The sequence below is a fragment of the Salvelinus fontinalis genome, chromosome 40 (assembly GCF_029448725.1).
Source record: "Salvelinus fontinalis isolate EN_2023a chromosome 40, ASM2944872v1, whole genome shotgun sequence".
NCBI classification, from domain to species: Eukaryota; Metazoa; Chordata; class Actinopteri; order Salmoniformes; family Salmonidae; genus Salvelinus; species Salvelinus fontinalis.
In genome coordinates, this window is record NC_074704.1 from 27,947,142 (window position 1) to 27,973,081 (window position 25,940).

A 25,940-nucleotide genomic window follows, 5' to 3' on the forward strand; every position below is an offset into this window, starting at 1 on the left:
CACTTTGCATTTCCACTGCCTTGATAAATAACTATGGTGAGGGGTAGTTGCTTTACTTTTTGCCGCTACTGCTTTGTGTTTGTGCTGAGTGCACCTAAATAAAGACCACTGTGTTACATAAACACAATGCAGACTTCTTGTTCCTGTGAGCTTCCAGCTGGCCATTCAAAATGTAATAAATAAATAAATGAATGAGACAAACAAAACCCACACTGATATTTTTAGGGCAGTGAGCGGTTGTCCTCGGAGTAGTAGCCTACTAGTCGATGCTAACGTGCCAGTTCCACATGTTTATTGTAATGATGTTGCACAATATTACCTACATTTGATCTAATTAAACATTACCACTTCCAAACTCTCCACGATTGAGATTTGAATTACAGTCAAACCTGGTTAGTCAGTGCCAACTTCCCTTATGAGGCATTAACTATTCCCAAATGCCAACACTTTGTTGTTCCGACACTTTTTTGCTTTATGACATAATTACTGTACATCTTTCTTAGGACATCACCACCATCTGACCCTCCATGTCGAAGAACATTTCATGAATCGGGATATGCCCTTTTAGTTCCAGTAAAAAGAGAAATCTTAACGCTACAGCGTACAATGACATGTTAGACGATTCTGTGCTTCCATCCTGTTTCAGCATGACAATGCCCCTGTGACAATGACAATGCCCCGGTTCATACAGAAATGGTTTGTCTAGATCGGTGTGGGAGAACTTGACTGGTCTGCACAGAGCCCTGACCTCAACCCCATCGAACACTATCGGAATGAATTGGAACGCCGACTACGAGCCATGCCTAATCGCCCAACATCAGTGCCCGACCTCACTAATGCTCTTGTGGCTGAATGGAAGCAAGTCCCAACAGCAATGTTCCAACATCTAGTGGAAAGCCTTCCCAGTTATAGCAGCAAAGGGGGGAACAACTCCATATTAATGCCCATGATTTGGAATGAGATGTTTGACGAACAGGTGTCCACATACTTTTGGTCATGTAGTGTATGTTTGGAGGCTTAGGGACATTATGCTATTTTCCTTCAGTTTAGAAATGTTTAAGTCATAAGTGTCCAAAGAAATACTTAAAGTTAAAATACTTAAAGGGTAACGTGTTGAGTAGATGTAATGCAGCAAATGTCATTTTGGACCCAATGAATTTAAGATGGGCTTGATCCCAACCTGACGTTCTGATTTCTTGTTACAGATAGTTTTCCGGAAGATCAGTGATGTGAAACGTGAGGAAGAGGAGATGCTCAAGAGGAGTAACGAGGCCCCTCTGAACCTTCCTCCAGACCACCCCGTCCGTCGCCTCTTCCAGCGCTTCCGGCAGCAGAGGGAGGCGCGACTGGCAGTGGAGCGAACCTGTCAGGGGGAGCCACCAGACGTGGAGAGTGGCACTGGCCACCTTGAGCAAACCAAGGTCCATGAGGTCCTCGCCTCCACCAGCATCATCATGGTGACCGAGAGCCCTGCCACTCCCACAGCTTCATCCACATCTTTGTCTTTGTCCTCCAGGCCCTCTAGCCGAGTCGTGCTTCATGCCCCTGCCATCCAAAACGGCAACCTCATAGGCTGCAAGTCCGTAGAGCCTGCGCCAAAGACCAAAAAGGGCTGGGGTCGTTTCAAGGAGTCTGTTGTGAAAGCAGAGTCGTGGAGCAGCGTTTCTAAGGCCGAGTCAATGGAGACCTTGCCGGACAGGACTAAGTCCCATAACGAGATGTCTCTCAAGAAGACGGACTCTTGTGACAGCGGTATTACCAAGAGCGACCTGCGCTTAGATAACGTGGGTGACGCCCGCACTCCGCAGGACCGGAGCCCTGTGCAGTCAGAAGGGAAGCTGGTTGTCTGTCCTGTACCCGTACAGACCATGCACGCCTCTTTCCTGGAGCTGAAGCAGGAACTTAGGGGAGACATCGGGTCTCTTAATGGCCGCATGGCGGTGGTGGAGGCACAGCTGGCCGAGATGCTTCAACTGCTAAAATCGAAAAAGGCCTCTAGTTCGAGAAAGGCCTCTCACTCATCCAGTTTCTTTGAGATGTCACGACCAGCCTCCCCCAATTCCCATAAGGACGACAGCTTCTCACAATCTTGACACTGCATGTTTTGGCAGTCTATGCAGTGTTTCCCAACTCCAGTCCCAGATTACCCCCAACAGTACACATTTTTGTTGTAGCCCCGGACAAGCACTGATTGCTGATTCAACTTGTTAACTATCAAGCCCTCAATGAGTTGAATCAGGTGAGTTTGTCCGGTGCTACACCAAAAATGTGTGCTGTTGGGGGTACTCGAACTAAAGTTGTGAAACATTGGTCTATGGACCATGAAGTGAATACGTCCTAGAATTCATCCAGGAGCTGGCTGCGGTGTCGCAAAATTGTGAGAGAGGTTTTGTGAAGACTTGGGCAGTAAGATGTTCCTAAATTAGTACAGATGAGTAATGAGGGATTTTCTTACCATTTTCTTATTATTATTAGATATAGGGGTAATCTGGATTTAAAAAAATGCACATCTGGATTATCTCTGCACCTTGAGGGACATTCTGTGCGATATTCCATCGATCTACTTTTGTAGGGATTCAAACTGTAAACCGCATAAATAACACATTTGTTGTCTAATTTCTTTTCAATTGGATTCGTGGTAAAATGACTAACCCCATACGGAGATTTTCATCAAATCTGTGCACTCAATTGAAATGAGCACTAATATTTTATTGCGTTTATATAGTTTTTCACCAGGTCTCAAAGCACTTCAACTTGCAGGGGGCGATTTTGCCATGATAACATGAGCAGTGTGGAGCAACAGCGAAGATGCACATATCTAAAAATGACAATGTCCATGAATGGATTTGCTTTCAATTATAGTTTGTCAAAGGTTCATGTATTACTGGGATAAAGTACAATCTTGTAAAAATAATGATGGATTGTTATGTTGGATATCCATCACTGCCCAATGGCAGCGGGTACATGTACATGAGCACAGTTGCACAATATGAACGCATACCATGTGTGGTATAATTTCAGTGGGAAAGCTCGATATTTTTGCATTTTTGTGTGTGTTAAATGTCCTCGCATGCTAACATGTTTGGTCATTATAATACGGTATGATGCTAAATTTAAGTTACACCAAAAATACATGTTTGAGCCATTTCTAAAATATGCGTTTTCACCCCCGTCCAACCGTTTTATTATTTGGTTTTGTCCAGTCAACAACCAAACAAATGTTGCTATGCTAGCTCAAAGCACACATTGGAAACAACTGTAAACTTGTTTAGTGAAGCAAATTTACACAAAAATATCTTAAAAGCATTGTGGCTTGTTCTTTACACCATTGCTCTCTCCTTGTGATATTAAAATGAAGGAAAAATCATGATTGTGAACTTTCAATGTATGGTGGAAACCATGGCATCTTTTCAACCGACATCCCTCCTAAATTGTCATGGGAAGAAATCAATCTGAATTTGTCTAAACTATGAAACCTTTGTGCATTTTTGGTCATCACTGTTGATATAATATGCAAAGTATTGCCATCTATATTGTGTCTTTAGCATTTGAATTGCAGTATTAAAGGAGTAAAAGGGGATACTTGTACAGAAAGGTCCAGAATTATTGGAACCCTTGATAAAGATGGGCAAAAAGACTGTATAAAATAAATAATACAAATACTGAGCTATATTGTATGTCAAAAAAATTGGGAAAAATATATATTTTATACTAATAAAATTTCTCAGAGAAAGAGATTTTGTTTAACAAATAATAATTGTTTTCTCAAAAAAAAAAAGATAGGGGTCAAAATGATTGGCACCCCGGTTTTTAATACACTCCGGCACCCTCCCCTTTGCGAGGATAACGGCACAGACTTTTTCTGAAATGTTTTATGAGATTGGAGAACACATTGGGAGAGATCTTAGACCATTCCTCCATACAGAATCTTTCCAGAGCCTTGATATCCTTTGTCTGCGCTTATGGACTGCCGTCTTCAGTTCAAACTACAGGTTTTCATTGGAGTTCAAGTCCGTAGACAGATAGCCGTTGCAAAATATTGATTTTTGTGGTGAATTAACCATTTCTTTGTGTATTTTGATATGTGCTTGGGGTTTATTGTCTTGCTGGAAGAGCTACTTGCGGCCAAGTGTCATCCTTCTGACAGAGGCAACAAGGTTTTTGGGCTAGAATGCCCTAGTGCAGTACTTGGTAAAGTTCATGATGCTGTTGACCTTAACAAGGGCCCCAGGACCAGTGGAAGCTAAATAGCTCATAACATCAAAAGATCCACCACCATATTTTAAAGTAGGTATGAGGTTATTTTCTGCATATGTATTCTTATTTTGACGCCAAACCCACCACTCCTGTGCGTGGCCATCGAGCTCTATTTGCACAGGTTCCAATCCAAGTGCCAATGCAAACTCCAAGCGTTTCCATTGTGGGTTGCTCTCAATTAAGTTTTTCTGGCAACCCTTCCAAAGAGCCTATTTGCATGGAGGTGGCGTCTAATTCTAGATTTAAAGACTTACTTGGTGACCTGAAGTTTTCCATAATTCTCCAACTTTGGCCCTTCAATTTTTCTTTACATCCCGAACCATCTTCCTTACTGTGTGTGGGGACAAGATACACATGCATCCAATATCAGGCAGGTTTACCACTGTTCCAGTGGTTTTAAACCTCTTAATTGTTGACATAATAGTTGTAAGTGGCATATTTGTTTTTTAGGCAATTTTTTTGTTCTTGTTGTGAGTTTTTGGCATTTTCCCATAGCGATGGATGATACATTTACATGTGTGTTACCTCATTTTATACCCCAATAAAACAGGGAGCCATGGACGACCACAATACAGTTATTTAAACTGAGATTAATTTAAAAAGTAGAACGTTAATGCAGATTTTGTTTGTTTTTATAAGAATCTTTAGCGGTTCCAATAATTTTGAACCCTATTTTTTTTAGATATATATTTTCTCTGTGCATTTGTATTAGTTTAAAATAAAATATAAAAAAAAATATTTACAGTGCATTCGGAAAGTATTCAGACCCCTTGACTTTTTCCACATTTTGTTACGTTACAGCCTTATTCTAACATGGATTATATAGTTCCCCCCCTCTTCAATCTACACACAATACCTCATAATGACAAAGCAAAAACTGCTTTTAGAAATGTTTGCAAATGTATAAAAAAACTACTGAAATATCACATTTACATAAGCGTTCAGACCCTTTACTCAGTACTTTGTTGAAGCACCTTTTGCACCGATTACAACCTCGAGTCTTCTTTGGTATGATGCTGAAATCTTGGCACACCTGTGTTTAGGGAGTTTCTACAGATTTTTCTCTGCAGATTCTCTCAAGCTCTGTCAGGTTGGATGGGGAGCAACGCTGCACAGCTATTTTTTTATAGCAAAGATCCACCCCCTTAGTCTACATGACAAACAACAGATGTGTGGAATGGGTCACATGGTTAGGATTTGTATGAATGTATGAAAGAAATGAATAATTCACAGCAGACACTATCTACTGTAAAGACTGTTCTCATTGTGTGGAAACCAAAGTCTGGCCCCAAAAACAAGGTTCCCTTCATCATTATCCATACCCGAGCCATCTCTCCCTGGTACCTTCCAGTCAGACTGGAGCAATCTCCCTCACATGAATGCAATGTGGCTTGTTAGGTTTATCACCTAAGGCATCGTAAATCTACTATCAGCATTAAGCCCCAGAGGCCCACTCTCAGTTCACACATACACATTAGAGTTCTAAGAACCCTATTCTGTTGCAAAGAACAACCATTTTATGCAATAACAGTATTATAACAATCTTGTAATTTTGCTCTCATAACCGTCGCCCCAGTTTTCATTAAGGATCTCTCTCTACTTTGCTCTGTTCCTCTTTGCCTCGATCCTGACTAGTCTCCCAGTCCCTGCCGCTGAAAAACATCCCCACAACATGATGCTGTCACCACCATGCTTCACCATAGGAGTGATGCCAGGTTTCCTCCAGACGTGACGCTTGGCATTCAGGCCAAAGAGTTCAAGCTTAGTTTCATCAGACCAGAGAATCTTGTTTCTCATGGTCTGAGAGTCTTTAGGTGCCTTTTGGCAAACTCCAAGTGGGCTGTCATGTTCCTTTTACTGAGGAGTGGCATTTGTCTGGCCACTCTACCATAAAGGCCTGATTGGTGGAGTGCTGCAGGGATGGTTTTCCTTCTGGAAGGTTCTCCCATCTCCACAGAGGAACTCTGGAGCTCTGTCAGAGTGACCATCGGGATCTTGGTCACCTCCCTGACCAATGCCCTTCTCCCCTGATTACTCAGTTTGGCCGGGTGGCCAGCTCTAGAAAGAGTCTTGGGGGTTCCTAACTTCTTCCATTTAAGAATGATGGAGGCCACTGTGTTCTTGGGGACCTTCAAGGCTGCAGAAATGTTTTGGTACACTTCCCCAGATCTGTGCCTCAACACAATCCTGTCTCGGAGCTCTATGGACAATTCCTTCGACTTCATGGCTTGGTTTTTGCTCTGATATGCACTGTCAACTGTGGGGCATTATATAGAGAGATGTGAACCTTTCCAAATTTTGTCAAATATATTGAATTTACCACAGGTGGACTCCAATCAAGTTGTAGAAACATCTCAAGGATGATTAATGGGAAGAAGATGCACCTGAGCTCAATTTTGAGTCTCATAGCAAAGGGTCTGAATACTTATTTAAATGTTTTTTATTTATTTATTTATACATTTTAGAATAAGGCTGTGATGTAACAAAATGTGGAAAATGTCAAGGGGTCTGAATACTTTCCCGAATGAACTGTATAAAGGCTTCACACTTAACCATGTGTGAAGTGTATAAGGATCAATCACTCAAGGTTCCATTATAATCAGGGTAATTACTCTGGATAATTGGGGGTAAATTATTAAATCAAAGATAACTACAAATAATAATTAAATGTTTATCAATTGTAATATTAAGACACATTGAAATGCATACCCTAACACACTAAACTGCAGTGAGTAAGAGGAGCCATTAGACTGGCATATTTGATATTCTGAAGACTTACAACAGGGAATCACACAGCATTACATTTACATCACATTTAAGTCATTTAGCAGACGCTCTTATCCAGAGCGACTTACAAATTGGTGCATTCACCTTATGACATCCAGTGGAACAGCCACTTTACAATAGTGCATCTAAATCTTTTCCCTCGGGAAATCCCAGCTCCCTCCCTCCCTCCCATTTGATGATCTGCAATGCAGTGCCAGGTCTTCCACCCTCCTCCCCCTTTTTCTTCTTGGGCAATCTTTGCAGTGCCAAAACAGGGGTCTATCCTGAGCTGTGCAGACTGTCAACTTAAGCATGCCATTACAGTCCTACTCCTCCCACTCCTGCCTGGGCTGAGGACACATTTCCTGCATCTCATGAATTATTGGCTGAAGCCACAGCTCCCTCTAGAGAGCACTATGTAGCCACTACAATTACAGCTGTTTCTTTTACTAAATGCACAAGGTGGACTAACAAAAGGTGTCGTAGCTGATAGTGAGTGGAAAAGGATACATTTCTGAGCATGGTGGGTACTAAATAGTGTTTGTGTCACTTTTGAGCCAGTAGAGCACATTTTATTCAAATATTTCCCCCGGGATAAAGAATCTAGTGAAAGTACAATAATAAAGGTATTGGAAATGAATGGTCAGATTATTCTTCCACCAGAAAAGCAAAGATTCCGATGTAAGTGAACTTAAGTTAGATGATCCAACTATGTGCCCGCTTACTGTGGGGACATGCCAGTTTGGCTGACCTCTTTATACATTGTCCACTGGTTGTGCTTTTTATATTGGTCAAGTGCCGGATGTCATGGCAACGGGGCCCCTGTGGTCGACCCCCTGATTGGCTGGCTGGCCGGGATCATCCGTTGCTGTTTGCAGTGAGAATTGCTGAGTGGACCCTCCTTTTTAAAGCCCCCTCCTTGCCTCCCCCGTGGAGTTCATGGCCTCCTATTATTTAGCAGATTTGTTTTTGCATCCTGGTTGAACCTTCTAGTTTGAGAGGAAAAAAAACTCCTATCGGGATCATATATGTGCCTTTGCAGGGACGCGGGGGGCATAACCTAACAAATGTGTGGGGTCAATTGGTAAGGACTGCTTTCCGTTTGTTATTCCTCCAGAGGTAGGAACTTTAGGCGAGTACTGTAAGTCGTGTGCCGAAAGAAGAGTGGAAGTTGACTGTGTGGCTTTAAAGAGGGGTAGCTTGGGTGTGGATATACGAATGGCAGCAATTGGAGTTTCTCACCTCCATTTTAATACTTGAACTCTTAACTATTGCTCAGGAGTAAGACCCGCTCAACTCCTAATGTATTTAAGGCAAGTGCTAATAACTTGTAAGAAAGTAATTGTGGTATCTTGGTAGTTTTCATGCCAAACACAGACTATGGTCCGTTCTACTTTGAAAAGTTATTCTCAATAGATATTTTAGAGCCACCATTTGGCTATAACTGTATTTGAACTCTTATCAGTGTTTGGAATTGAAAAAATAAACCACTTGTGGATTAATCATTTTTGGATGAATGGTTCTTTAGCTACCAATGAGGAACATTTGTAATGCTATTGAAGAACATTTGCTAAGAGTGACAGCCTGGTTGGGGATTCTGTAAATGCCTTAAGATTTGCACAGACACTAAAAGTGAGCTCCTCTTGCTAGTTGCTACAGGACGGACAGGTGAGAATAATATATGTTATCTGGCTTACCTGACTCGGGGGACTGGTCAGTAACAAAATGGCAAGATTTCAGCTCTCAGGTTGGGAGGTGGAATTGTAAACTGCATAATAGCAATCTCCACACACTTGCAAGTTGAGAGGGGGCACTATCAGAGCAGAAAGGACAACCTGGATGTATCATGTGGAAATAGAAGGGTGTGGAAATATCCATTATCAACAAGGAATGTTCTAAGTGAAGAAACGAATGGAAGAGGAAAATATTTGTTCGCACTTGTTGGTGAAATGTTTTTGGATTTCCGACACTTTTTGAGCAACATTTATTGGACAACTACTTGAAACGACCAGAGACACTTACCTAGATGGGATGAAGAGATCAGCAAGAGGTCAAGAACAATTCAGAGGGTTCACACAGGCTTCAATAAAACGTGATATCTGAAGAGGCTCCTGAAGCGGTAGGACACTGATTAAGGTACAAAAATGAAACAACTCATTTTGAATTGAAGACCCCATCTCCTAACCTTGTACCACTTGAGAGGACTGAGAAAGGGGAAATCTATCCGGATCTCTATTCATAAAGCTAATGAAAAATGGTGATGGTGAGGGAGCGGGGATGGGTGCACTGAACAAACAACGTTGCTCTCGGTACATTTAACATCAAGCCCGCAGAGTGACAACAATGGCTTCAACAAGGCCCTACCACGTCTAAACATTGCTAGATTTCTCTCTGACCAGTTTAGCCGCGCTCGACCAGCAAAAGTCGAACAATTGAAAGTTTTATATTTTCCATCGTGCTCAGCAGTCAGAACTGGGGCTGCGAGGGGTACGACACTCGACGTAAGAAGGTTGCTATGGTGCTTCGGTGAGGAGTTTTACTGGTTGAGGTACTGTTCTGGTTTCTTGTTCAGGCGTACTTTATGGAAGCCTGCCACAAGTGAGTGCAATTTAGATGCCATAGTAACACACTGTGTTTCCTCCAAGTATTCAGGTGTTTAAGCTGTGCATTTTTTAAGGATAAGCAAGAAAATAATATTGTATTAGTCTAAAATTCATACAGAAAAAAAGGCTGGTGATATAGGTTTCAGAGGAGATGAGATTGATGTGTGTGCATAGGCAGTCCATAACTTTACGGTAAACCCAAGAGTGTTGGTCACATATTAAGGTCAATAGTTCAGGTTATGTCAGCCACATTGTGTATAGTATGTTCTTTGCATAATCACATGAACAGACAAGTTCATTGGGGGCAACTAAACAAGTACAACACAGGAAGGGACACCCACACTTTGCAGCCTAGCAAATACCTTTTGTGGTTATGTAATGTAATATATATATTTAATCACACTAACAGTATATTTGGCTTGAGATCAGATCTTGATCAACATTTCCAGTTAGCTGATTGCTGTATAGTCTCACCTGAAGGGCTTCAGATAATTGACAAAGTGGTATTACTTATCTTCAACATTAGTGAGTTTTCAGGATCGCAATATGATTATGTGAAAGGAGATCCAATCATGTTCATTTCAAATCCATTAACTGGCAGCAGGGCCTTTACTCAGGATGAACGGTTAAGTAGGTATCGGATTTGATTGCAAAATTGGGACCAATTTATTATTGACATCTGTACTTATGAATGATTGCGCATTTCATCTGTGCAATTATCTAGGTCAATACTGCCGAAAAGAAAGAAAACAAGCATTTCACCTTCAAGCCTCAAGCCTAAAAGAGTATTGACCATCTCTTTCCATGTATTGAGCAGATGTTAAAGTTGGAACCAGTAATAGTTGGTGAGATATGAGTTATTAACATGGTGAGACAAGCTTCCAAGAGAAATCCTCAACAGAGAAATTACATGCATGACTGTATGAGATCATTTTCTTCTCCTTTATATGCCATTACTACAACAATGGACAACCTCTAGTGCAGATTGTTACTGACTGCATGACTGACTGTCAAGAAGTTAGCGGTCATATCGTGTACACCACGCGTATATAATGGTGCTGTATAAACTAGTGGATTAAGCTGTTGCCATTCCCCTAGGTTTCCCAAGGGGACGCTACTGAGAAGCTGGCTCACCAAGTCCCGGCCCAGACTGCTGCTGCTCATCGCGGGGTTGAAAAGGCCTCAGGTGACCCTCATGCGGAGGAAGAGGATGAAGCGCACGAAAGTAGCAAAGGCCACGTAAGCGGTAAATATGGCTAGTGTTGGACGTAAGAATAAACTCCCTCCCCTCCCATCAAAACGGATTATTCTTAAGAATTATACCCGTCACAAAAGATACCCAACCCCAACAGTTGAGGAACATTTTTTGGTCAAAGGAAATGAGTGTGTTGTGTGCAGTCTTCTGACACTTAATAAAAACCGTTAATACTAATCATAAATTAATGTCTAAAGGGATACACAGTAACACTTTATTTAAAGCTGACAGTGAAAATTCTTTATAACTTGTTATAAGCATGCAGGAGCCATTGAGATGTCTTATTATAAGGCTTGCAATGTCAAATTATGTATCAGGTCTTCAAGTGACAAGTTTGTCAGGATCATTACTAGATTATATAAGACATAAGGAGGCCAAACGTGCTTCTGAGAAGTTTCGCATAATGTGTTATACCTGTTGATGTATAGTGTAACTGGATAAAATATTTTTAACTGTACACTAAAGTAGTTCATATTCAGCTTAATAATTAGAGTTCTGTGATGCCTACCTGTCGGGTTTCACAGCCAGTCAAGGAAAGAGGAAGAACTCAAGAGCAATTGCGCACAGCACACTTTCCTGTCCTCGAAATGCAGTAGAATGATTACCCAGCAGAGGTTCCAATCTTACCCCAACGACAGACCACTGTTTACTGTAATTAACTAATATGCCATTCGCTCAGTCTACTGGTGTACCACAGGGGTCAGTCTTGGGGCCAACCCTGTTTTCTATTTATCAGATCATGCATCGGCCACTTGGACACTGAAAAACTGGTCCAAGCTATCATTTTATCTAGGCTGGACTACTGTAAAGTTATCCTCACTGGCTCTCATGATGAAACCATCAACAAACTAAGGTCAGTCCAGAATGCAGCAGCTCATGTCAATTAACAAATGGCACTCAACATGACCATAGCCTATGTTCGGAATGGGGAACTACATGCTAAATACTTGCATACTACATGAGCATGCACATTGTACTAAACATACTACATACGGTAATGAATATGGGGAGGTAGTCCGTGCGGGATTGCAAATGCTAATGTTAGTCCAACACCTAGTTGCTGTTCTAAAATCACTAGAGTATTATTTTGAACATTGTGATTTTCCCTTAGAGTTATTTTGAGTTAGTACCTTGCTAGTAGGCTAGCTTGGGCTACAGCTAGCGTCCCATTCTCACGACAGTTTGATTTCAAACATCAGAATACTATCGCATCACTCATTAAGGATAAGTGTTGGCTGCTAAATATGTCAATCAGATCTGAGACAAAGAGGGGCATATCTATCTTCCTCCAGTAATGCCTTCTGGGATAGAAATGGGACACTCCTGTGATAGTGTAGAGTGAGCTCATGCAATAAATAGTCACTTTGATTTAGCCATAACATGAAACAATAGGTTTTGCTCCATTGTACCCCATTCAGTTTTCTAGTGGTTTGATGTGTCCCCCAGAGGCAAGTTTTACAACATACAATGGGATAGACAGATACATGCCTAAATCTAAACATTGTTAAAGTGTCATTTACATTTGAGGCCCAGTTGTCATAAACATTTTTACTTTACTTGTAAGCTCTTACAAAAACTTTCAATTGGAGAATCTCCATTGATCCCCATATTCAGCTTGCACTCTTGATGTGTGCCCTCTGCTGCTAGTGTCTCTGGTACTGTACTCATTTGTGCGACCTACGTGGTAGAAAATATATCTAATTTTGAGTGCTGCAATTCTTACATCGTCAGATACTCCTTGCTGTTATTACATTTTGGGGCGAATGTGACATCCTGATCTGTCAACCATACTTAAATAAACATACTACCCTGCATACTTCGTACACTGCAGCCAAACATACTATGAAGTAGGCATAGCGAGTATGTCATTCTGAATACAGCTATAGTCTCTAGGATAGGATAACACTACACTACAGCATTAGTGAAGGTAAGATGGGGTGCAGTAGTTAAGTAAATCCATTTGAAGGCTTCAAAAGGTCAGCCCCCCCCCCCCTCAACCTACATGTCAGATTTTTGGTTGGCTGTAAGAACTGATGTACATGACCAATCAGATAGCCTCTTAATTCCCACCAGCAGGATAAACTCCAATGCTAGTGGCACGCTAATGATCTGGTCTGTTGCCTCTGTAATCATCATTTCCCATTGGAAGCGGTCAGCATATTTCAACCTGGATATATTGTATAATTTACAATTGCCTAACTAACCAAATTGTATCCTTTGTTTTATCCATTTCCTTTTTGTATTATCTTGATACATTATGTATCAAAATTAATATCTAAATTAATATTGAACTATATAGGCCTGTTATAGCATTTAGTCAGTCCTTTTGTCAAATTACAAATGATGATCAAATTGAAAACACATGTTCTTTGTCTTACAGAACCTGCAATCGAATGCCGTATTTCAGTTGAGGCTTTGGCAAAGAGGATCTCCCCGCCTGAGTTCGATATGAACGACGAAGACATGGAAGAACTACGTTTGGAATCTTTGTCAAAGCAACGAACTAAAACCCAAAGCAAACAGAAAAGGGGTTTAGCGTCTTTTGTGAAAACAAGGGACCTGCAACAGACATCTAGACCCCCTGATTAATCGAGATCTTCTCCTATATCTCTTCAAATACAAATGTGTTATGGTTCATTATAGTACAATGAGTGTGACTAGTACATTATTTACATCCAGAGGCATACATTTAGTTTAACAGAACTATCGCTGTGTTCTTAGGATAGATCTTTTCCAGTCAGAGAATGATTTGTTTTACATAAGCAAATTTGTGTTTGAGTGGGTGAATAAGAAAATAGTGCCTCTCCGTGGCTAGCAGGTGCAAATATCTAATCCACAGTAGGTACACACAATTACTGCAACTCTGGGCCAATGAAAGGGTCACCATTAACAATCTGACCCATCATTTTTCTTTACTCTACATAAACCATCCAAGTGACTTGAAAGGAAAAAGAGGTAAAACCTTGAGGTAAACATAAAAAAATCGAATTGTATTGTCACATACACATATTTAGAAGATGTATTGCAGGTGTAGCAAAATGCTTGTATTCATTACATTTACATTTAAGTCATTTAGCAGATGCTCTTATCCAGAGCGACTTACAAATTGGAAAGTTTATACATATTCATCCTGGTCCCCCCGTGGGAATTGAACCCTGGTCCCCCCGTGGGAATTGAACCCTCAACCCTGGCGTTGCAAGCGCCATGCTCTACCAACTGAGCCACACGGGACCGGTATTCCTTTACAAATAGGTGACAATTCAAGGACACACTTTGACACTCAATTCATAAAGCCTACTTTACAATGCCGTGGACAGGACATTAACTTTTTATTATTATTGCCAAACATATTTTCTTACTACATTATCTAATATTGCCTATTGTATTTAGGTGAATGACGAGCTTTCACAAATCAGGTCTCATAAAATAAACCGCTTAAAATATCATATGCCCTGCTTATGACACTTCAATGTAGTCTTTATTGGCAAGGTTTCAAGTAAAGCAAGTTAATATTTTGGTAAAGTTTATTTTACCAACCTGAGTGATAGACTTTTTAAAATCAGATAATTCATTACATAAACATTACAATTACTTAACCTGGCTAGAAAAAAATAAAAGTTTGCACCATTTGAAAGTTATAGTTAACACAACTCACAATTTATAGATTTGTTTGTCTTACTTTTGTAATCATTGTCATTTTTGCTACCATGAGATGGAAAGCACAATGTCTCACCCTACAAAAATATAAGTATAATTTTTGACAGTGATAGCAATCTTTGAATAATATAAATTAGATTGTTAATTTATCATGGTTACACTTTATACTAATTTCCATTTCACATGTAAATACATTAACTTTCGTTCCACAGTCTTCACAAAGAACAAAATTGAAATAGTCAATTATAGTAGAGAATTACTAAACTCTAGTTCAAGCTCAACTTTGATTTTAACCATACACATTGAAATTCCTCCAACGATGTGTCACTCAGAGGAACATCAGCTTTGTTACTCGTGCTGTAACAAATGATGACTCCTTAAAGCAATAAACTGACAACTTAATAAAGTGTGACCCAGATACATCCTCATGGATTAATGCGGTAGCTTTGTTTCCATGTGTATTTGTTCTGTAAACTGTACTTGTTTTTTAAAATAATTGTACATTTTGTATTACTTTATTTTATGCAAATGATCTACAGGATGGAAGGGGAAACTCTGCACCAACCAGTGTTACCCAAAACTTGGTCTAGGAGAACTGTTGAGTATGCTGGTTTTCCATCAACCCATTATATTAGTTGTTTTTACTTGAACTGTTGAAGGCTTGGCTGGGTCTATTGTTGCTCAAACGAGTCTCTGAAAGGACGGCTTGTAAAAGAAACCAGCATTCAAAACAGTTCAGGTTGGGGAAGCATTGGAAAAATAAACTACAGATTTGGAACGTCCTGTTGAAATGCAAGACTCAGTAAGAGACAACTTTGCAATTAATGGACAACATATGGCTAGTAACTCTGAGAATAGGAGAAACTAAACAGAACAGCAGCATTAGTGTCACTTTGAGAATATAGGAAAGTGACGTCCCAACTTTTCTCCTGGAGGGCCATGGATATACTAGTTTTCATTTGAACAACTCATATGCATTTGTTGCTGCCATTAACACTACCAAGTTCTGAAGCTTCAGCTCAATTCAGACACTAGTGGTTACAAATATAGAGCACTAACCTTACCTTGACTGTTCAGATTGATTGTGCAAATTGCAAACTGTACCAACGTGGTCCACATACAATGTTGTGCACTAATTAGGTTGTGTACTAGTTTGGTCCCTTGGACTAAATGACACCACTCATTAGTGCAGAGAAAAGAACTTCACACCCCCAGGTTTTTGCAGAGCCAAAACTCTTGAGGAATACACGCTTGTGGTAGAGGATTTGGGGTAACGTAGTGCATGCAGAAGAGAATAGCTTAGCCGAATACTTGATGGCACTAGGCTTGGGCGGCTTGGTTATTTTGCAGTGAGTTTCTGCTGAATGAGTTTATATTTGAGCAGCTCTTGTTCAGAGACGGACAGTTTGAGACAATCCAATGCTTGGTTGAAGTCGTCGGCAGAGAGCATAAGAGGAGTATCCTCTGTGTCCAGACCTGAGAGTGAAAGAGGGAGGGAAATAAATGGAGGGGCAGTGGAAACAAAAAGGGGGAGAGTATATAGGAGAGTGAAAGAGATAAATAAGTCCCTATTGCACTTGTTACTGACGCTTGAGGTTGCCATAGGGCTCTAGGAACTGAGACGGTCATCTCTTAAAATACTATTAACAGTAGATATGATTGGTATTTAGAAAGGATGATATGAAAGAAGGGTATTTTATATATTTCCCAGTACCTCAATTATAATGGTTTAAGTTTTTGTGGAATGAAAAAAAAACAAAAAAAACATAATTACCACAAATTTTTGCACTGTAGTAAAAACTTAAAAAATTGACTGAATGATTTTGTAATTTGTGTCCATGTGTTGCCAAAATAAGATACATTCATGTTTGTTTCTACATGATATGAGGGAGTTGCAGGGATAGGACAAATGCAAGAACGCAGCAGATAAAAAAATAAAATAAAATGGTTTCATAGCAATGAGACTGGATTTTATACACCTTATTTGGGTAGATTGTCCACATTGATTTTACAACTCCAAAAGTATGTTTTTCAATAAATGGACAAGATAAAGATACCGTTGAAGAGCATCACGGTTGACGGTCAAATCATTTGAAAATACAACAGTTGTTCTTTAATATTTCAATGTAAATAATTCTAAAGAGGAACTGTTGTATTTTCAAATGATTTGACCGTTTGTTTAGCCCACTCATGTGAACAGTGAGGTACTGAGGCAATCATACATCACAGTTTTCCATGCTTATATTTCAGGAGGGCTTTCAAATCCCTGTATTTAAGACAAAAAGTATAGATTTTTTTTTACACCTTAAAATGGATTTTTGACAGACATTTACAAGGAAAACGTACACGTCTCCATTTGTGAGGGCCAAACGTACCGTCAGTGACACATGCAATCTTCCTCTTAACGGCAGACATCATGGCGTTGGAGCAGAGGAGCATACAGGGCAGCGTTCCACTACATCCTGGAGACTGACGCTGGGGTCCACCTTGACCCTGAGAGCACAGAAACACACAGCAATTCACATACAGCACACATACCATATGTTTGAAACAAATTTCCGCACTTTAACCTTGATTCTGCAAGGATAACTACTGGGGGAAAAACACCAGTAGTGTTACCAGCTTTTTGCTGTTCCATGTTTGACAATAAATGATAATCAGGCATCACACATGTACTTTCTGATTATGGCCTTCAGAACTTGCAGCTGAGACTCTGTCTTCATTGATCCCAACACACACCAATTTGTCAAACCTGAAAGAGCAGCAGATGAAACCACAAGGTCACAAACATTATGGAAAAGACAAAAAAAAAAGGCTTTTAGAACAACAAAGTGCAGCCATTGGGTGGCTTGTCCAACATCTAAATGTTGACTTTTTCAGAAGGTACAGTTGAAGTCGGAAGTTTACATACACTTTGGTTGGAGTCACTAAAACTCGTTTTTCAACCACTCCACACATTTCTTGTTAACAAGCTATAGTTTTGGCAAGCCGGTTATGACATCTACTTTGTACATGACAAGTCATTTTTCCAACCATTGTACAGACCATTTCACTGTATCACATTTCCAGTGTGTAAGAAGTTTACATACACTAAGTGGACTGTGCCTTTAAACAGCATGGAAAATTCCAGAAAATGATGCCATGGCTTTAGAAGTTTCTGATAAGCTAATTTACATAATTTGAGTCAATTGGAGGTGTACCTGTGGATGTATTTCAAGGCCTACCTTCAAACTCAGTGCCTCTTTGCTTGACATCATGGGAAAATCAAAATAAATCAGTCAAAACCTCAGAAAGAAAATTGTAGACCTCCACAAGTCTGGTTCATCCTTGGGAGCTATTTCCAAACACCTGAAGGTACCACGTTCATCTGTACAAACAATAGTACTCAAGTATAAACACCATGGAACCATGCAGCCGTCATACCGCTCAGGAAGGAGACGCATTCTGTCTCCTAATCAAATCAAATCAAATGTATTAGTCACATACACATGGTTAGCAGATGTTAATGCGAGTGTAGCGAAATGCTTGTGCTTCTAGTTCCGACAATGCAGTAATAACAACAAGTAATCTAACCTAATAATTCCGCAACTACTACCTTATACACGCAAGTGTAAAGGGATAAAGAATATGTACATAAAGATATATGAATGAGTGATGGTACAGACGGCATAGGCAAGGTGCAGTAGATGGTATAGAGTACGGTATATACCTATGAGATGAGTACTGTAGGGTATGTAAACATAAAGTGGCATAGTTTAAAGTGGCTAGTGGTCCATGTATTACATAAGATGGCAAGATGCAGTAGATGATATAGAGTACAGTATATACATATACATAAGAGATGTGTAATGTAGGGTATGTAAACATTATATTAGGTGGCATTGTTTAAAGTGGCTGGTGGTACATTTTTACATAATTTCCATCAATTCCCATTTTTAAGGTGGCTGGAGCTGAGTCAGTTTGTTGGCAGCGGCCGCTAAATGTTAGTGGTGGCTGTTTAACAGTCTGATGGCCTTGAGATAGAAGCTGTTTTTCAGTCTCTCGGTCCCTGCTTGGATGCACCTGTACTGACCTCGCCTTCTGGATGATAGCGGGGTGAACAGGTAGTGGCTTGGGTGGTTGTTGTCCTTGATGATCTTTATGGCCTTCCTGTGACATTGGGTGGTGTAGGTGTCCTGGAGGGCAGGTAGTTTGCCCCGGGTGATGCGTTCTGCCGACCTCACTACCCTCTGGAGAGCCTTACGGTTGTGTGCGGAGCAGTTGCCGTACCAGGCGGTGATACAGCCCGACAGGATGCTCTCGATTGTGCATCTGTAGAAGTTTGTGAGTGCTTTTGGTGACAAGCCGAATTTCTTCAGCCTCCTGAGGTTGAAGAGGCGCAGCAAAGGATCTTCCTAGAGATGAACGTAACTTTGATGCGAAAGGTGCAAGTCAATCCCAGAACAACAGCAAAGGATCTTGTGAAGATGCTGGTAACAGGTACAAAGGTATCTATATTCACAGTAAAACGAGTACTATATCGACATGACCTGAAAGGCTGCTCAGCAAGGAAGAAGCCACTGCTCCAAACCCACCATAAAAAATCCAAAACTACGGTTTGCAACTGCACATGGGGACAAAGATCGTACTTTTTGGAGAAATGTCCTCTGGTCTGGTGAAACAAAAATAGAACCGTTTGACCATAATGACCATCGTTATGTTTGGAGGAAAAAGGGGGAGGTTTGCAAGCCAAAGAACACCACCCCAAACGTGAAGCACAGGGGTGACAGCATCATGTTGTGGGGTGCTTTGCTGCAGGAGGCTTCACAAAATAGATGGCATCATGAGAAATGAAAATTATGTGGATATATTGAAGAAACATCTCAAGACATCAGTCAGCAAGTTAAAGCTTGGTCGCAAATGGGTCTTCCAAATGGACAATGACCCCAAGCATACTTCCAAAGTTGTGGCAAAATGGCTTAAGGACAACAAAGTCAAGGTATTGGAGTGGCCATCACAAAGCCCTTACCTCAATCCCATAGAAAATTTGTGGGCAGAACTGAAAAGGTGTGTGCGAGCAAGGAGGCCTACAAACCTGACTCAGTTACACCAGCTCTGTCAGGAGGAATGGGCCAAAATTCACCCAACTTATTGTGGGAAGCTTGTGGAAGGCTACCCGAAACGTTTGACCCAAGTTAAACAATTTAATGGCAACGCTACCAAATACTAATTGAGTGTACGCAAACTTCTGACCCGCTGATGAAAGAAATAAAAGCTGAAATAAATCATTCTCTCTACTACTATTCTGATATTTCAGATTCTTAAAATAAAGTGGTGATCCTAACTGACCTAAGACAGGGAATTTCTACTTGGATTAAATGTCAGGAATGGTGAAAAACTGAGTTTAAATGTATTTGGCTCAGGTGTATGTAAACTTCCGCTTCAACTGTACAAAGGAGTGTGGATAACAGTTATTCTACATACAGTATCCTGTTATATTGGCTCTGACTAAATCCTGTTCACTTACACTTTACATATCGTTTACCGTGTTGCCCTGGGTCAGCGGTATCAGCGGACATATACAAGCCAATAATGGTAACCTTTATGATTTGAATTGCATTTATGTCCGTGTCTGTTTTCAGGAAGATGCTCAGGGTCGTATTTACTAGACACCAAACAGAAAACTGGGAAGGACTACCTAAACTTCCAATAAGATGCCGGATAAGAAACCATTTTTTCTGATGCAAAGTGTTTTCCATTGCAAAACTTTTCGCTACGGTTTGCACTAGGGCCCAGTTGTGTAAGATGATGTCATTCTGCTGAGTTAACGCTGACCTTTCATTCATGTGGGGCTGGATGATAGTGGAGAATTGGTCTACGGTGCTGGAGAGCCCAGGGGGAGACAGGCTAGTCCAGAGGGAAGGCTCCTCGCCAACAAGGGAACAGGGAGCCAGGCTATTGGTGGAGCCGCCCTAAAAGCAGAAGCAATACGCATGGAAGGTGTGTCACAATTGCAAAAAGTAAACAACTGGAGAAACCTCGACATTTTGAAACAGGTGTTTGAAGCAGAAGAGTGTAGGAGCGGTTGCTAAATAACTGTAAACAACGTTAGCTGACTTGCTAATCATCTTGGCAAACTGTGGGGTGAAGCAATCATCTTTTTAATCATTAATTAGCCACCCCAAATGTATTTTCTAGCTAATGTGATGCCGTCTCCAAAATTGCAAGGGGTCTCCTCCAGTCATGTTTACTTTGACGTTTTGTGACGTCTCTACTTTTAGGCTAGTGGCCAATCCTAAAAAAAAAGGGCTTTAGCTTTTGAGATACCCTACCCGAGGTATAACAAAGCAGAATCGTGTTTTTTTTCATATCTTTAAGGTCTCCCATATATGAAATGGATGGTTCTATAAAAATATTTTGCTGCAAAATTGGTTAAATTGATAGATAGTGGCACATCCCCTTAACTCAGAATAATTCCCTACTGTAATTCTCTCTCATTCAGTGCTATATGGTCCTGCCTGACAAAAATGCATACAGTTACACATGTTTTTGTTCTCAGACACTGACTGAAAAAAGATTGTTTTCTAAGGTTCCTCTGTGGATTGGATATGTTTAGCCCCTAGTCTTGCAATTATGTCCAAAATCCAATATGGCTGCCACATTTCCAATAAATTGTGGTTTAATCACCTGTATAAGTTCACGTTTTAAGAGATACATTTTTCTGATGTGTACTGCACTGTACTCAAGACTATTTGTGTGTATTTCATCTATGTTAGAAATCCAATATGCCCACCATATTCAGTCGTGGCCAAAAGTTGAGAATGACACAAATATTAATTTTCACAAAGTCTGCTGCCTCAGTGTCTTTAGATATTTTTGTCAGATGCTACTATGGAATACTGAAGTATAATTACAAGCATTTCATGAGTGTCAAAGGCTTTTATTGACAATTACATGAAGTTGATGCAAAGAGTCAATATTTGCAGTGTTGACCCTTCTTTTTCAAACCTCTGCAATCTGCCCTGGCATGCTGTCAATTAACTTCTGGGCCACATCCTGACTGATGGCAGCCCATTCTTGCATAATCAATGCTTGGAGTTTGTCAGAATTTGTGGGTTTTTGTTTGTCCACCCGCCTCTTGAGGATTGACCACAAGTTTTCAATGGGATTAAGGTCTGGGGAGTTTCCTGGCCATGGACCCAAAATATCGATGTTTTGTTCCCCGAGCCACTTAGTTATCACTTTTGCCTTATGGCAAGGTGCTCCATCATGCTGGAAAAGGCATTGTTCCTAAACCAAACTGTTCCTGGATGATTGATCCTCCAAAAGTCTTCACCTCACTGTGCGTGCAGATGCACTCACACCTGCCTGCTGCCATTCCTGAGCAAGCTCTGTACTGGTGGTGCCCAGATCCCGCAGCTGAATCAACTTTAGGAGACGGTCCTGGCGCTTGCTGGACTTTCTTCAGCATGACAGAGTGATCTCCAGCCTTGTCCTTGTCAACACTCACACCTGTGTTAACGAAAGAATCACTGACATGATGTCAGCTGGTCCTTTTGTGGCAGGGCTGAAATGCAGTGGAAATGTTTTGGGTGATTCAGTTCATTTGCATGGCAAAGAGGGACTTTGCAATTAATTGCAACTCATCTGATCACTCATAACATTCTGGAGTATATGCAAATCGCCATCATACAAACTGAGGCAGCAGACTTTGTGAAAATTAATATTTGCGTCATTCTCAAAACTTTTGGCCACGACTGTACACTCAAACACCTTCGTCTGGATATATAAAAAGGCAGCAGCCTGCATGGCATGGCAGCCCCAACTATTCCAATGCTCGCTGCATTTGTGATGCACAAAGGGATGTTCCGGTGCACTTTTATCCTGTTCAAGTTGAGCTGGCACATTGCTTCTTCCAGACAAACATGCCCACCATCCTGACTGTCTGCCCTGGAGTTTACATTTACATTTAAGTCACATTTAAGTCATTTAGCAGACGCTCTTATCCAGAGCGACTTACAAATTGGAGTTGCTGTATATATTGACTTGGTGACAGTTAGGGTGTATGAAGAGAATGCAACCACACATGACAAGCGCTTAAGGCAGATGTTCACTGCAATGAACCAACACAACCTGACACTCATTGACAAGAAATGCCATCAACTTCGTGGGCCATCACATGTCATCGGAATTTAACCTCTCCAATGTCAATACCATCCTGAATCTCACAGAACAGTCCTTGATAAGCCCACTCCAACATCAGTCCTTCCCTCGGCACTACTAGAGACACCATGGAACTGGACTGCCACACGTCAGGCCATTCACAGCCAAAATGCCATCTGGAAACAGCTGGTATGCATTGCCCTCATATGTACATATGTACCTCATTTGCTACCAACCTGAACTGGTCTTGCATGTGAAGAATTAGCTTTTACGCTCCTCTGCAATCTTTTTACTGTCCATCAAAGCCCAGGGATCATCTTCAAATGTATGAGTGTGGAGCTATGCTACGTCCCTTACAGCCATTGCTCCATAATCATAGTCTATGACCTAGCTACACTAGCTAACCTCTACGTAAACCGAGGTCACCCAGGTTCTGTCACTCTCCACATCTCCTGCTGGGCGTGCCCCAGTCCGTTATCAATGCCAACCGCCGTCAGTTAATATCGGACAGATCATCATCCTAACTGACTTCAAAAGGAATATAAAGAAATATGTAAGACATGGCCTACAGGACTTTTTGCCATATTCAAGATATTATAAATATTATGTTTCACAGACTCTCCTGACGACCAGACAACCAACCAGTATCTCCAGCATCATTCAGGCTGGGATAACATTCCACTTAGTCAATGGGTCTCTTTGGTATACAAGCTGCATCTGTTGACGGACTATACCGAACTGGCGAAATGGAAAATGATCACCCCACAGCCACAATACCCCGCCAGTCATAAAGGAAGGACACTGCCCTCGTCGCTGCAGCTTGCCCATAATGACCAGTTAACTGTGCAAGCTGGTCAGGCCTAAGAACTACAACCCCCACTGGCTCTTTTGTCTTCTCAGCCTGCGAGGACACACTCATGTCCTGGTCACCTCAGACTTTTAAAATCAACCTGGCACACTTCATTTTTAGTGGGGAAAAGAAGGCTGTACATACACTACTATACAGCTGACTGTTGTATTACAGTTGCAGCGTGCTTGCTGCTACTGTGTGCTTATGTTGTGAAAGAGAACAGGGGTATACCTAGTCAGTTGCACAACTGAATGGTTTCAACCAAAATGTGTCTTTATTATTTAACTTGTCTGAATCAGAGAGGTGTGGGTGGGGGGGGGGTGCCTTAATCAACATCCCATGTCGTCGGCACCCGGGGAGCCATTACAATAGCCACAACATCAAAAAACAAACATGTAACTGTATGTATTTTGTCAGGCAGGACTGAATGAGACCACATTTAACTTGGAAAGTTGTCTATTGAACAGCTACCAAAAAGTGAAGTTTACATTTATACATATTCATAGTTGATATTTCCGACTATTGTATCTGTGTGTTTACAGGTCTATATTTTCAAGACGCATTAAGGTATCCTCATGCTGTTTGTGCATGTAGAACAGACAGCTGACTACTTGTATTTAACATTTTATCAATATCAGAGCTTGCAATATTGTGTTACATGAGCTTATGCTGCTCAACCCCCTCCAGCCGGGAATTATTCTACACTTTGAGTTAAGGGGTGTGTCACAATATCTATCAATTTAAGCACTTTTGCAGGAATATATTTTTACTCAACCTTCCATTTCATACACGGGAGACCTTAAAGATATGTGAAAATGTGGTTGTTTTTTTATACCTCGGATAGGGGTATGGCAACATTTTGTGGGCCTTACCACTAGCCTAGTTCCAGGATCTATTGATAGTTAACCACTCAAAAGAGCATGACATAACTAATATTGTACGTTCACTTTATGCAAGCAGTCTTAAAACTGTCTGGATCTGTCTACTGATGCGACATTTTATGTAGAAAGTTCAAACGTACCATGTATAGAGATGTGTGGACAGTGTTTGCCAGGTAAGGACCTTGGTCTTCCTCCTCCTCTGTAGAGCCACAAACCTTTTTCACTTTGAAATACACAACCGGCCACCGAATGAAAGTTCAGAGTTCCAAGTAAGAAGAGTGTCATAGAATACCCAATCATGTGCTCATGTAGATTTGACGAAAAGCAGCAAGATATGGTGGCACGCTATTTTATCTGACACACACACACAGTAGAATAGGAAAAACTTTTGTTAAATCATTATGGCCAACCTCCCTCTGTTCTTCCGAATGTAAATGTATAAATAAGTGTACGCATTAGTCTGCTTGACGTGTGGACCTTGTGATTCCCTCAGAGTTGCTCTCCAAGACTTCAGGATGCCCTTCAGATGGGACGCCCAAAACACTCCTCAGCCGCACAAAGTCTAGGAGAGAAGGAACAAAGATAAAAGATCAAATACAGCATGGTGCGTGCAAAACAAATCCTACAGGGAAGACGCAAAAACAACAACAGTAGGGCAACAGTATGAAGCATAAACCAAGGCCAGGGTCGGATTCATTAGTGAACACAATAGCAAAACCGTTTGCAACAAACGGAAAACGGGAGTTTCTTATAGGCCAAATTCAGATAGTCCCTCCCCAATATCAGGCCATTCACTTCTGTTTGGTTAATAATGAATACAAAACATTTGTATAATTAGTACAGATAAGGGCAGAGTATTTCACTAACCTTGGTATGGTAAAGTGCTCACAGAGGATACTGTCAAAGGGACCATGAGAACTGTATTCTGGGGAGATGACAGCATCAATGTGGAGTTCTTTGGCTAATAGCGGTGATGCTGATCGAGAGAGACTCTCAGAAAGCTGAGGACCTGACTGAGAAAGGACCCGGTTCCATCTCCGAGATAATTCAAAAGAAATGCAGCAAAGAATTCAGCATAATGATCATTACTGTGTCGACGGATCTGTGTCCCAAATTGTCAGTTGCTTGGATGTTCCAGGATTTGAAAATGGGCGTATAAGGGCATGCACATCCCTTTCATATTAAACTTTCCCTTGAAACTATTCAAATTGATTTGAATATAAACTAAGAAGAAAAATAGTTTAGAGTTAAAATTACAACCTGCATACAAATGGACATGGAGGACGTCGCACAACACTTTACTAAAATGTAGGAACAAATTTTTACTCACCTTTGTCTTCACAGCTCTGCTACTGACTGGCACTGGCTCTTCATTTGACAAGTTGAACCAATGAGTCGGCGATATGAAGCCACCATTGTCTTGAAGATTCAACTCGGCACACTTGCAGAAATCTGCCACGACAACCGAACCGAGGTGGACCCTTTCGGCGCCCTTGGATGGCTCTTTGGCATGCTCGTTATCATCGGCT

The 25,940-nt window shown here is 41.0% G+C and overlaps 2 protein-coding genes across 6 annotated transcripts in view; one reads left to right on the forward strand and one right to left on the reverse strand.

Moving 5' to 3' along the window:
- Positions 1–14,981, forward strand: part of LOC129839863 (potassium voltage-gated channel subfamily H member 1-like) — a 61,225-nt gene extending 46,244 nt beyond the window's left edge. For 2 of the 3 annotated variants that reach the window (XM_055907555.1, XM_055907556.1), the window contains exon 12: positions 1,206–3,735. In XM_055907555.1, the coding sequence (XP_055763530.1) occupies positions 1,206–2,093 (888 nt within the window). In that variant the 3' untranslated portion in view covers positions 2,094–3,735. Of the gene's footprint in view, positions 1–1,205; positions 3,736–10,724; positions 10,873–13,261 lie in introns of those variants that run through there. The other variant, XM_055907557.1, reaches the window with a different exon arrangement.
- On the reverse strand, positions 14,338–25,830 carry LOC129839864 (peroxisomal ATPase PEX6-like). 3 transcript variants are annotated; one of them, XM_055907561.1, is made up of 6 exons: positions 25,742–25,830; positions 24,552–24,973; positions 20,353–20,489; positions 17,215–17,290; positions 16,914–17,031; positions 14,338–16,014 (listed from the first exon to the last, which is right to left on the reverse strand). In XM_055907561.1, the coding sequence occupies exons 2-6, from the start codon at positions 24,552–24,554 to the stop codon at positions 15,878–15,880; spliced, it is 471 nt and encodes a 156-aa protein (XP_055763536.1). In that variant the 5' UTR covers positions 24,555–24,973; positions 25,742–25,830; the 3' UTR covers positions 14,338–15,877. The 3 variants fall into 3 exon arrangements, with proteins under 3 accessions (XP_055763536.1, XP_055763535.1, XP_055763534.1); XM_055907560.1 differs by having other exon boundaries at positions 24,552–25,446; XM_055907559.1 differs by lacking the exon at positions 25,742–25,830 and adding an exon at positions 25,279–25,514.
- Positions 25,831–25,940: the final 110 nt, after the last annotated feature.